The following is a 13,423-nucleotide window of genomic DNA, read 5'->3' as shown; positions in this document are numbered from 1 at the left end:
TGCTGTTTATTGTTGTCTCAGTTTTCTGTTTATATATGTAAATATTTCATAGATAGATAGCCACATTGGAAGTCAGTTGTATTTGTATTATTTGCTCTTAATATGTCACCGTCTCAAAATCAAATTTACTATTATTATTAGCTGACGCATACTCTAGATTTCAATGTACATGTGTGGCTATTTTATCCTCTTTACGAATAGCGTGTCTTATCAAACTTTACGAATAGCGTGTCTTATCAAACAGACATTAACAGACTAAGCTATATAGTGGCATCTTATGTTTTCGACGTTCCTATGTTTTCGACGGTTGTGGTTATTTCCCTTTATTTCTGTGATCTCGCGTGATTTTACTTAGCTCCGCCCACCCGGAAATAAACATAACCTGGATACATGACGCTAAACTGTCAACTGAAACAAAATGGAAATTAGACAGGTAAAAGATCGATTTTGATTTGAGTAGTGTATGATTTGCATGATTTTACTAAACAAAAAATACTTCCCTCTCAAAATCCTCATTAAAACTCATTTTCAATAAAATATTGGTATAAAGGTTTTCCTTCGTCTGCTTCTGCAGCCATTGTACCCATAAAGTCACGTGACAAGTCAAATTTAAATACAGGTTGTTCCCAAAAATATCGTCACAACATGGTATTTCCTTATGAGTCTAAGCAGTTTTTCATTTTTTCTATTGCAGCCTCAGACGTATGTGCGAGGCAAATACAGATCATATTCTGCCAATGATTTGCAAGAGGCATATAATATTGTTATGCAACAAGGTTTACCAGTAGAGAGAGTTGCAAAACGTTATAACATTCCAATCACTACACTTAAAGACAGGGTGAAGGGCAGGGTTCACATTGACACTTTGAGGTCTGGTCCACAGACAATGTTTACACAGGAACAAGAAGCTTTCCTCTGTAATCACTTGATAACCATGGCTGAGATAGGTTACGGCTATTCTAGGCAGGAAACTATAAACCTTGCTACTGATTATGCCATTCATTTGGGAATCCGTGACAGAAATAAGCCATTCAGCCTTACATGGTTGTATAGCTTTCTAGATAGGTGGCCTAACCTTAAGATAAAAAAAAACACGCAGTCTTGAAATTGCTCGGGCAAAGTCAGCAACACGTCCTACTATTGTCAGATACTTTAATGAGCTAGAGTCAATTTTAGACAAGTACAACTTGAAAGATAAGCCATCACGTATCTACAATATTGATGAAAAAGGCTAAAGTCTTGAACATAAACCCCCAAAGATTATTGCAGGTGCACAGTATAAGGCACAAGCAGTTACAGCTGGTAGGTCAAAGATAGTAACAGTTATAGGGGGGAAGAAATGCTTTAAGTTATCAGGTCCCACTTTTTTCATTTTTCCTGGAGCTAGAATGTAGTCAGCACTTATGGAAGGGGCATCACCAGGGGCACATGGAGTTGTTTCAGACTCTGGTTGGTCTAATACAGAAATCTTTGAAACATACATGCATGACCACTTAGAACCACTTCTTCCTGCTAGAAACAGTGATAGCCCAATTCTGATATTGTATGATGGTCACAAGAGCCACGTATCTCTAGGTTAATTTGGGTGGGCTAGAGAGCAGCATATTATCCTGTTTGTTCTTCCACCGCATTTTCACACTTGTTACATCCCATGTATGTGTCATGCTTTGGTCCGTTTGAAATTGGTTGGAATGCAGCTTGCCGCCAGTACCTGCGACAGTCAGGGGATCGCATTGTAACACGTAATGAGGTAAGTAAGGTTGCAAGTAAAGTCTACACTGCCACTCTAAACCTATAAACATTCAATTAGCTTTCAAGCGTTGTTGAATATTTCCATTTAAATTCTAGTGTCATCAGTGATGCAGTTATTGCTCCGTCCTTATCATTTTATTACAGTTATGAACCAAATGTATGTCTTGATGTTGCTAAAGATCAGCATGATGAATCTGACCAGACTGAGGAACCTGTTACTGCAGATGCTAGATTATTCCTTGAGAAAAGAGGTGGACAAATCTTATAAAATGTATCTAATTCCAAAGTTTGTAAAACACTTAGCAAAGTAGTTTTCGGGAAAGCAACAACAGAGGACTCAGTGTATGATAAGATGGAAGATCATATTGCACAACATAAACAACCAAAGGCAAAGCCAACTGTCTCTTAAAAGCAAATAGTGCGAAAAAATATTGCCCAACACGGCAAAATTGAAAATGTTGCAGGCTCGGTTTGATTGAGCCTGTTCATGGACGGTACTGGAAAGTGCAAATTACCGTCCACGCCCCCTAGCACCGGCTTAAGCAGAATTCAACATTTAAACATGAAATGGTAGAATTTTGAATCTAGAAACATCCGCAGATGTGTTCATACGGCGGTTATCATGGAACCTTCAATGTGACACTTCCGTGCCATTCCATGAAAAGCGGCGTATGGTCCCCAAGTAATAAAAAGCGTGTGCCCTAAACGAGAAAACAATGGGCGGAACTAAATAAAATAGAATTTTGAAAGGGGATCAGAGGTTATGAAGCCTGCGTATCACAGATAAGAAGTCAAAAGACAAATTTAAAAAGCAGGCAACATATCCTAAGGGTGATTCAACATTATTCAAGTAGGAATATTGGAACCACCCAACTAGAAAATGCCGAAGGATATCTTCAAGGATCGACATTTAGAGTTTGACATTTTGATATAACTTTTGAACACTAATAGTAATAGTACAATAAAACAACAGCCAATCACAAAACGTCGAAAACTATGACGTCATCAGACAGGAAGTGGATGTTTGGTCGCAGTCAATTTGTTGACCTGTATCGGTAAATGTTAGTTATGTTTGTTTAAAAGTTAGTGTTTTTATGTCAAATTGAATGCTTAGTAGTGCAACACATCAATTTTATGATTGCAAAGACATTTAATAGTTATATAGCCCATGAAATCAAACATTAGAAGCCAGGATAATTAGAATATTTCAATAACTAAATTCAAGTTTTGCAAAAACATCCTGTTATATTGATATGTCTCTTTGAACAAATCATAACCCTCTATTTGTTAAACGAAATATTCTTCTTCAAGAACGGAAATATCAGTACATTCGGGTTATTCTAAAGGTAGAGCTGGTTGAACCCTATTTCTTAAAAAAGATATAAGGAACTTTATGCTCATTTTTTAGCTGTCAAGATGAGTTGAATTAGTGATACGTTTTTAAGATAATTACATCAAATGTTATTTATTGTTACATTGTCTTATGTTTTATACCGAATTTTAATGCTAAATGATTTTTTGTAAAAGTGCTATCTTTTTACGAATGACAATCCTCATCACTGTAAAATGACGTTAAACATAAATTTCATCTACGTTACTGAGACATTTTTTAGATTTTTTTTTACTTTTCAAGCTTAAATTTATCCTCGTAAGCGATCCTTGGACGTCATCTCTTTACATTCATTCTAAATAATATTCAGCTAGCTAACGTTCTTCTCGCTCGTGCCTGAAATTATGTTTGTTTGTTTGTTTGTTTGGACTTTTACGGCACGTCAACTGGCCATATCGTGCCGAATGCTATAATAGGCTTAAAATGTTATGTAAAACTTTGTAAATGACAATAAAAATGGGTCAATTGGATCAAAGAGTACAAGTTTATTTCTTTCAAATAATCCATGATGTTTTTGATGGAATTGTATTAAAGAGCTCTTTGATTGAGTTTACACGATAACGTCTATTACGGGTCTGTGAAATAACATGACATTACAAGCTACACACAAAGGGGCATTGTCATTCGTGAAGAGATAAGAGTGGGTAATTTTAGTGTGTCCTATCCGGCATCGAAGAAGAACTATTTCATCATGGCGGTTTGACAGAGATAGAGATGCTGACACATCAAGAGATGGGTTTATATCGTTAAGTTTATGAAAAACGGCATGAAATAATGTACGAATAGGACACCTATAGTTTTTCTCCAACACTAAAGCTAAAAAGTTGTCCTATATCTTTTATATTATTGGTGTGACTTATATTAAAAACAATTCATTTCATTTGATTATACTATGATTAAACAGCACTTGTATTGAAATATTGCCAAACTTCATTTATAGCGAGCTCGACGAGCTGGCCCGAAGGGCCTGCTCGCAAAGCGAGCTTTACGGTAACGCGAGTACCTGCTAAGTGATGGTTTTGAAAACTTTCGTCCAAAGTACCAAATTGGACACATCGCAACCTTTCGAATTAAAAGATAACGATAAAAACTGAGGAATTCTGACTGAAAACGGATGTGTAGACTGGTCACCCGCGCACGTCTATGGGAACCATAATTGGACAGGGAACCAGAATAACGGAAGCTGTGTATAAAAAATGAAAATCGAAGGCGCCATTTTGTTTGAAATCTGATAAATAAAAACAATTTTTTGTCGAATTTTGTTGTGAAAACTATCTAGAATGAAAGAAAATGGTCTAACTAAGAAAATGAATCCGAACACCAATATCTTTTATTCAGTCGTTAACGCTGTACAGACGTTTAAAGTATTGTTTACGTGACGTCACAATGTAGCGCCAAACAGCACGTGCAAAACAAACAAATCAAGTACGCTATTTTAATGTCGCAAACGTTTTAAGTTTTACATTTATTTCACTTTAAATAATCTTTATTTCGCTTGAAAAATTATAGAGTGAAATAAAATAAACAAAGTTTTATCAACGTTTTCAAAACTCGTTATTCATTTCACGACAGGGGCGGGGCCATATTTAACACAGTACGTGTGACGTCACACGCACTCGTTACTGCATTTGAAATAAAAATGAGCGATTATTTCATACTATTTCACGTAAAAAGTACATCGAGCTCGCTTTGAGGCTTTGCCTTTTTCATATTATTTTTATCATACAATATCACAGTTTAACGGATATTTATTGTGTTTTTCGGCCGAAGGCCGTCTGATTTCACCTTGACATCCGCCAAAATTAACAGTAAAGAAGTGAATAAAGCCAGAAGTTTCATTGGTCATTTTACACAGTCTGTTCGATTGATACTTAAGAAGAGCTTCTGTTATAGGAAGAGGTCTGTTCGATTGCGCGTTGGCAAGAATTGTTGGAAAAAGATATAAGTCAGAATTAATATAAAAACACAATAATGATATTTTCTAGATGTTTCTAACAGCTTTTCAATAAATATATGAATTTAAATATGACAGATCGTCTTTTTGATACTTTTGCGTTCGATTGGGTGTCTCTTCTAAGCTGTTCTAGTCATTATATTCTCGTCTCGAACCGGGCATCAGATGATTGAAACGAACTTTCGATTAATTTACAGTTGCAAAACTATCCGTGAAATTAGTGTACAGCAGGCCTCGACATTAGCGGTGGTCCGTTGGTCCGAGACCACCTAATTTTGGCAAGGACCACCTAATTTTAAAATGCACTGGTCCGTCGGACCACTTGAATTTTCTGGTTTGTGCAAGGCTCATTTGGGAGAATGGTGATTTGGTTAAAAACATGTTATATACATTTTCTTTAAAACCATTTGTCCTATGAACATGTATATGGTTCATTAATAGATTAACCTGATTAGTTAAAGAAGGTCTTAAATCATCAATAACTTTCATTTTAAGTCGCTAAAATTTTGTCTATGCAAGTTGAGGTAAGAATTTGTGATATTAAGCTAGGTACAAATTGCATTCAAATGATGCTAGTAATGATGCATCGTCGGATTACCACTGTGGAACCTTTAACATTTATGTTATATGTTAATCACACATGGGTATCCGACAATGGTAATTATGATATTGTATGGGATACTGTATGAACTTTAAATTTCATATACATGAATAATGGCAGCAAACTAAAGGAACTGGAAAAAAATACATCTAGTAATTCTTTGCTAGTTATCTTTCTTTTTACTGTTTAACGGTAAGAGATCCATTTCTTCCAGAGTTAAAATTACTTTTTTTAAATAAACGGTTAAAAATACTCAATGTAAAAAATAAATATCAACCAACAAGCAACAGGGCGGTAAAAATTCTATATTCATAATAAATCTGTGAGAAAAATAAGCTAAACTATAGTTATATATAAAGTTGTTTTTATTTTTTAACTTTAGATATTTCCTTGTTTTAAGATAATTTATTAGTTTTTATTTAAAATGTTAATCTATAAAAGATACATGTAATTATCATGATTATAAGACTTACCACGTATCAGCAATGAATATTTGAATAACAGTAAGAAAAAAAAACCAGACACAAATGGTTTCACTATTCCCTAACTTGAGTTGAGGGAGAAATCACTTCAATATAAAAGTTAACATAAATAAGAGCCCTGATGTGTATTTTTGAATGAGCTATGAAAAAAACAACAAATAACATCACGACAGAATACCTACTAACTTGCTCTCCGTAATTTATGATAAGATAAAAATATATATCTAAAATGTCTGTTTTCTTTAAAGGTTAATAATACATCTTTGTCATCAATTTTAAGCATATTTTCTTCTAAACTTGTAGTAAAATGATATAATAATAATAGTTGACCACCTGACTTCTTAAAGGACCACCTTAATTTCAAATCTAATGATCCGGCTTACCACCTGATAAAAAGTTAGTGTCGAGGCCTGTACAGTATTTACTAAATCTTTGTCTTATTATAAATTCCTATTCAAATCAAATTCCATTTTGATTAAAATCAAATAATGTAAGTAATATTGCTTAAATCTAAGATGACAATTAATGGGGCAAAACATTGCGGGTAAAATGAACTGAAATAAAACTATTGCGGACGAATAAAATGTTCTGTTTGCGTCTAGCATGGTTAGTAGTAGCTTATCCTATGAAAATTAACAAGTTTGACTTCGGCCGAGTATCTTTTTAAAGATACTTCTTGTTTAATTTGACAAAAGATAATGGAATTACGTTGATCTCTAAAGTGTTCTAATAAATAATATAGGCAAGATATTTTTAGTAAAAGTAAATATAATAATAAAGTAATATAAATAGTAAAAAGTTGTCAAAAAGGTACAAATACGCGGCAGTTTAAAACGGATTTACAGTTGGCGATCATGGCTTCAAAAGGAGATATGCTCAAAATATTGCTATTAACAATAGATAAGCAATGTTTGAAAAATAGTATCTAATAATTACAATCACTATAAATGTGCTCAAATAAAAGAAAACTTAATCATTCTACGAAACACAATCCTACATCAGTTGTTGACGTGTACAGAAATGAAGTCAAAATTCGAGTACAGAACAAAGACTTTATTTCAGACTTGTAAAAAAATACATCAGCATACAAAATATACTTAGTTAAATAAAAAATTTAAAAACAATTATAGATGTATGGCCTTATGTTGGCACGCTCTTCAATAATGTGTTTAAATCTTATTACTACGAATTACTAAACAAATGCTTAAACGTCAAGGACAAGCGGGGGTGTATGGAGGAGACTGTAAGAAGATTATACCTCAGGTATTGAGATGTAGTGGAAAATTGCAATTTACTTACTAAAGAGATTAGGTTCATCAAGAAATAATGCTGCATATTTTTGCAGGATTGAGAAACTAATTACTTCAGTCTCAAATGATAGCCTTTATGAAACCAAGCTTTTATTTTTTGTTTATTAATGCACCGTATTTTACTAAGAAATCCCGAGGTTGATGGAGATTCAGCAATTCTCGTTCTCAAAGTTAGACGAAAGAGCACGAATAAAAAACTAGTCTTTTTTACACGAAAAGGGGCAGTCTAAAAACCTTTTTGTATAGGTTAGTGTGTAATAATACGTATTAACAAAAATAATTGGTCAAGCCTGCCACAGGCAGGCGACCAATTTTTTTTGTTAATACGTGTTATTAAATATTAACCTATTTAATGATCAACATTATTTTTTCAAACAAAAAAATGCATTTCTCTAAATCACCGATAGCTCCGCCCTTTCGCTCTACCAGATGTCTACACCTTGTCAAGTTTCTAACATGTCACATTTAGATAAGCTAAATAAATGGCCCTTTCAACATATAATCGGCACATTTTTTACTGAAATGTCACAGAATTTATACCTTTATGTATAGGTTAGTGTTTAATAATATGTATTAACAAAAATAATTGGTCAAGCCTGCCGCAGGCAGGCGACCAATTATTTTTGTTAATGCATATTATTAACATTAACCTATTTAATGATCAACATTATTTTTTCAACCAAAAACAAGGCATTTCACTAAATCACCAATAGCTCCGCCCTTTCGCTCTACAATATGTCTACACCTTGTCAAGTTTCTAACATATCACATTTAGATAAGCTAAATAAATGCCCTATCAACAAATAATCAGGCACATTTTTCACTGAAATGTCACAGAATTTATACCTTTAGACTATCATGGAGGAAAATAATGCAATTAGGTAAAAACAATCGAGAGATAATGAAATGTGTACATCCTTTATAAATAAATTGAAAATTTGAGAAAATACATTAGATTAATAATTAATACAAATTCGTTATTAGCTTTAAGTTATTCACTAACATTTAAAATCTCTATTGATTTGCTCATATGAAAAACAGTTTCAATCTATGTTTACAGGTTGAGGGGGTCCATTTACAATGAGTTTTCCAGTCATTGTATTCTTAATATCAAGGATTGTTAATGCAGTTCATTCCATTCAACTGAAAGAAAATTATGTTTTGGTTACTTTTTCTAGAAAAAAAAAGAAGTTTAAAACAGTCAGCAATTTATAACAGACATTTTTCTTAGAGTTAAAAGGATATAAAAAGTTACTATGTAATCATTTGTCTCTGCATGCCCAACATGTATTATCTATGTAATAAATTAAGTGATTGTATCCTCACATTTAGAAACATCTGACCTCGATTTAATTGTTTTTTACGTTGGCATTGTTTTGCTAACCTTTATATTTTCCAATTCAGAGTGCAAATCACACCTCTAACTCCTCCCTAATATAATGCATTATTGAAATTTGTTAGACTGGTTAGACGACAGATTAAGTAAATTTTATTTAGTTAGTACACATTAACCAAAGTTAGACTTAGCAGAAATTTGAAAAATACTACGATGTGATTGGACAAAAAATAATGTTGATCATTAACTGCCGTAAGACTATCGTGTTTCTATAAATTATGTGGAAAAAACAGCGAGGAAAATGATGCAATTAGGTAAAAACAATGGAGTTAATGAAATGTGTACATCCTTTTAAAATAAATAGAACATGTGAGAAAAATAAAATAGAGATTATTCATTGATTCAAATTCGTTATTAGCTTCAAGTTATTCACTAAAATTTAAATTTCCTATTGATTTGCTTATTTGAAAAGCAGTTCACTTTTTTTATTTTTCTGTGTGTCAAGTTATTCACTAACATTTAAAATTCCTATTGATTTGCTCATTTGAAAAACAGTTCACTTTTGTTATTTTTCTGTGTGTCAATTTAGGTTTAGAAGTGAAGGGGATCCATTTACAATGAGTTTGTTTTCAAGCTAAAAATGTAATCATTGTATTCTTAATATCAATGATTGTTAATGCAGTTCCTTCCTGTCAACTAAAAGAAAATAATGTTTTGGTTAATTTTTCTAAAAAATATGAAGTTTAAAACAGTTTAAAACATCTCTAAGACATTTTTCTTAGAGATAAAAGGATATTAAAAGCTAATATGTAATCATTTGTCTGTGCATGCTCCACATGTATTATCTATGTAATAAATTTGATTGTATCCTCACATTTAGAAACACCTGACCTCGCCTATTTTTTTTTTTTTTTTTTTTTTTTTTTGCGTTGGCATTGTTTTGAAGCCAAAGTGTTGAGTTAAAATACCTAGATATTTTGCAATTCAGAGTACAAACCACACCTTTAACTTCTCCCTAATATAATGCATTATTGAAATTAGTTAGACTGGTTAGACGACTGATTAAGTAAAAAAGATTTAGTAAGTACACATTAACCAAAGTTAGACTTAGCAGAAATTTGAAAAATACTACAATGTGATTGAACAAAAAATAATATTGATCATTAACAATGTTTAATAGATTTATAGAGCGATTATTCTTATATTGCACACTAATTTCTTTATTTCGACTTTAAAAAGTACACTCAACTTAATGAATTGTAAATTGATGTAAAATAATGTTGTTGTTTTTTATTTTGTAGAAAACTTTATACTTTTTACTTTTATTATTTTTTTAAATTTATTTGTCTTTCCGCAAACCCACTTAATAACGTTTCAAAAAAAGATAAAAATACCTTGTTGCCAAAGCGGAAATAAAATATAGATGGTCAAGGTTTTTATTTGTCTTTTGCTTCGAAAAACTGATTATTGCACCGGAGATCTGCGAAAGACAATTTGTTGCAAGACTTGTGACATTTATAATTGGCTTATTTGAGGAGAAAGGTAAACGGAAACGACAACAGGCAATGAAGTTCAATATTACAGGGAGGGCGTTACTCTTGGGACATGTCTTTTAAATAGTCAGAAGATCATTGGCATTTAAAGTAAGTTGTAGGAGTATGAAATAAACGACTGCTTGTGAAAGTATGCGGAAAATAATTAAACTTTATATGTCTGGGTAACAAATCTAATGATCTGTAAATAATTTGATATGGAAGAAACTTATGGCCATAACGTCATTGTACTTTTATGTCAGTATGTCTCATTGAAGCCTTGCCGTGTAATAGTAGACATTTTGTTTTATAGACCATATTGGGTAAATGACTAAACTCTTTCCAACTTATTTGTAGAACATGCACATACACTAATCATTTGCTTTTAAAAATGGTTAAGACCTGGACTTAACTTTAAACTATGATTAAACGTCACACAATGAAAGGAAGTTTTGCAGCAGTCCTTTTTCATGTATTTTGATCGTGCCTTTAAATCAAATTGAATATGTCTTGATTTACATGTACATGAAGAGATAACTTTTTGAACGCAAGTCATAATTTTAGTGTTAGTCTTTCTATAGTGATACATGCCTTTTAATTGTTCAAGGTGACAAAGTATGCATGAAATGCATTATAGTGATCACTTTTAGTACATTATCCAAAACGAGCATTGTGTTAGAAAAGCTATAACCTACATACGTACTAAAGAATAGAATTTTTTTAAATTGTTAAAAACAAAAACAAATAGTGATATAAAAATCTTAAAAAGGAGATGCCTGGAGAGCAATAGCAACAACAGTAAATAGATGAACATAGCAGACTTAAGAATGTGCATAAGAAATAATGAAAGATTTTGTTTAAAATCCGTGACAAGAATACACCGCACTGAAAAAGTTCTCTTAAATTTTGTTTGGTTTGTAGGTTGTCAGTAAAGTCATACGATGGCATAGTTTTACAGAAAAAAATAATAGAATTGTCACATTTTTCTGTCAATTAATTGTTCTTTATTGTGATTTCTGTTTTCTTTTTATATATGTGACTATTTTATAGACAGAGGGCCATATTTGAAGTAAATTGTATGTGTTTCGTCTCAAAATAAAGTTATTTTTATTATTATTTATTATTATTATTATACACAATTTCCAACTATTATCTGCGTCATAGTTATTTACAAGTATCGTCATCATTTAATTGGTGCATTTAGATTATGTTGAAACATTTGCGTGTTCTGTTATAATGATGGGAAATAATTACTTAACAAATTTACAAAATTATATAGAGATGTTCAATAAATAGCTAACGGATACTCTAAACTTCTATGTACATCTGTGACTATCTTAACCTCTTGACGAAAAGCGTGTCTTATAAAATAGACATTAACAGACTAAGCTATTATTAAAATATTAAAATAATTAAATTCATGACAGATTTCGTAAAAACATACTGTTATATTGATATATATGTCAATTTATGAACGAATCCTTTGTCTCTTTTTGTAAAAAATCGTTTTCTTCAAGAACGAAAATAAATATATGAACAATTGGGTTATACATGTACTAAATGTTGAAGTAAATCTTCTGCCATCTATCTCTTACATCAAATATTATATGTAAGGAACACATGCTCATTTTTGTCGTGAATTAGTAATATGTTATTAAGATAATTACATCAAATTTGTTTTATTATATTTTTTTATTATATGTATCATAGTTTGGGGACTTTTCTGTTGAAAATGTGTCAGAGTTCAATCGTATACATATACATGCACCGTGCGTTAAGTGGGGTGCAGGTATTAGTTACCCGCACTCCAGAGCAGACCCATTGATTGGCTCATTTTTTTCTGGGGTTTAATTAGTGTGAATACAGAAAAAGGGATAGCGATAGAAAAAGATGCTCGTTCATTAATTACTTTTTTCTGGGGTTTCATATTGTGACAACAATGAACGTGTTTTTTTATTTTGCATATGATACAAAAGAGAAAGAACATCAATACACTCGGCAATCTGATTTATACAACCAGATAGCCTCGTGGTTCGATGCTGTTTCTATTACTTATAACCTAATTTAAATGGTAAATTAGTTTTCAGTGAAAGTGCCGACAATTGGCATCACTGTAAAATGGCGCTAATAAAATTAAATTTCATCTCCATTAGTTTAACATTTTTTTTAGACTTTGTTGACTTTTAGAAGGGAACTTCAACAGCGTAAGCGATCCTTGGAAGTCATCTTTTGACATTCATTCTAAAATCTATTCAGCAAGCTTACGCTCTTCTCGTTCGTGCCTGAAATTATGTAAGATTGGGGCACCTATGGTCTTTCACAAACACTATGGCTGTAAAGCTCGTATTACAACAGTGTCGTTGCAATCTCATTAAAATCAGATCATCGTTTTTGCTCCGTTACTCTTCGCTACGAGCGTAGGGTAGTGAAGCGACAGTTAGGATATGATTTTATTGAGATTGGTGTCGTTGTGACTTACAATAGAAAGTTTGGTTCATTTGTTTTTACTATGCTAACAATGCACTTGTACTTAAATGTTACGAACGACATTTATCTATCAAAAGATAAAGGAATTGCGTTTGTCTTCTAAGTTTTCATATTAATCATATAGGCAAGATATTTTTAGTATAAGTTAATATAATTATGTAGTAAAAGCAGATTAAAAATTATCAAAGAGATATTAAAAGCGCGGCAGTTTATAACCGATTAACAACTGGCTATGAAGGCTTCAATACAAAAGAAGATTGCTCGTAATATTGCTATTACCAATAGATAAAAGATTTTTGCCAAAAAAATTAATTATAGTCTTTAAATCAGAAAGATGTTTGTTGATTTATTGAATAATATCCATCACTATAAATGAAATCAAAAAGAGAAAAAATAATAAATAATTCTACGAAACACAATCCTATATCAGTTGCTGACATATACAAAAAAGAAGTCAAAATACATATCGCATGAATACTATTCTGAAAATCCTTACAACCATACAGGATAACCATACAGGTTAATGATTCGTATATATTTTTGTCTTTTTAAATGAAATGAAACGATGGATATTCAAAT

General features: G+C 31.9%; 1 protein-coding gene across 1 annotated transcript; it reads left to right on the top strand.

The window, feature by feature from the left end:
• The first annotated feature begins 294 nt into the window (after positions 1 to 294).
• Positions 295 to 1,327, top strand: LOC132725560 (uncharacterized). The gene is made up of 2 exons (XM_060710696.1): positions 295 to 433; positions 695 to 1,327. The coding sequence occupies exons 1-2, from the start codon at positions 419 to 421 to the stop codon at positions 1,103 to 1,105; spliced, it is 426 nt and encodes a 141-aa protein (XP_060566679.1). The 5' UTR covers positions 295 to 418; the 3' UTR covers positions 1,106 to 1,327.
• The last annotated feature ends 12,096 nt before the right edge of the window (positions 1,328 to 13,423 follow it).

The sequence above is a fragment of the Ruditapes philippinarum genome, unplaced genomic scaffold, assembly GCF_026571515.1.
Source record: "Ruditapes philippinarum isolate M1 unplaced genomic scaffold, ASM2657151v2 ctg4328_1_1_1_1, whole genome shotgun sequence".
NCBI classification, from domain to species: Eukaryota; Metazoa; Mollusca; class Bivalvia; order Venerida; family Veneridae; genus Ruditapes; species Ruditapes philippinarum.
Note: the sequence above shows the minus strand (reverse complement) of the source record. Positions and strands in the feature narration are given on the sequence as shown.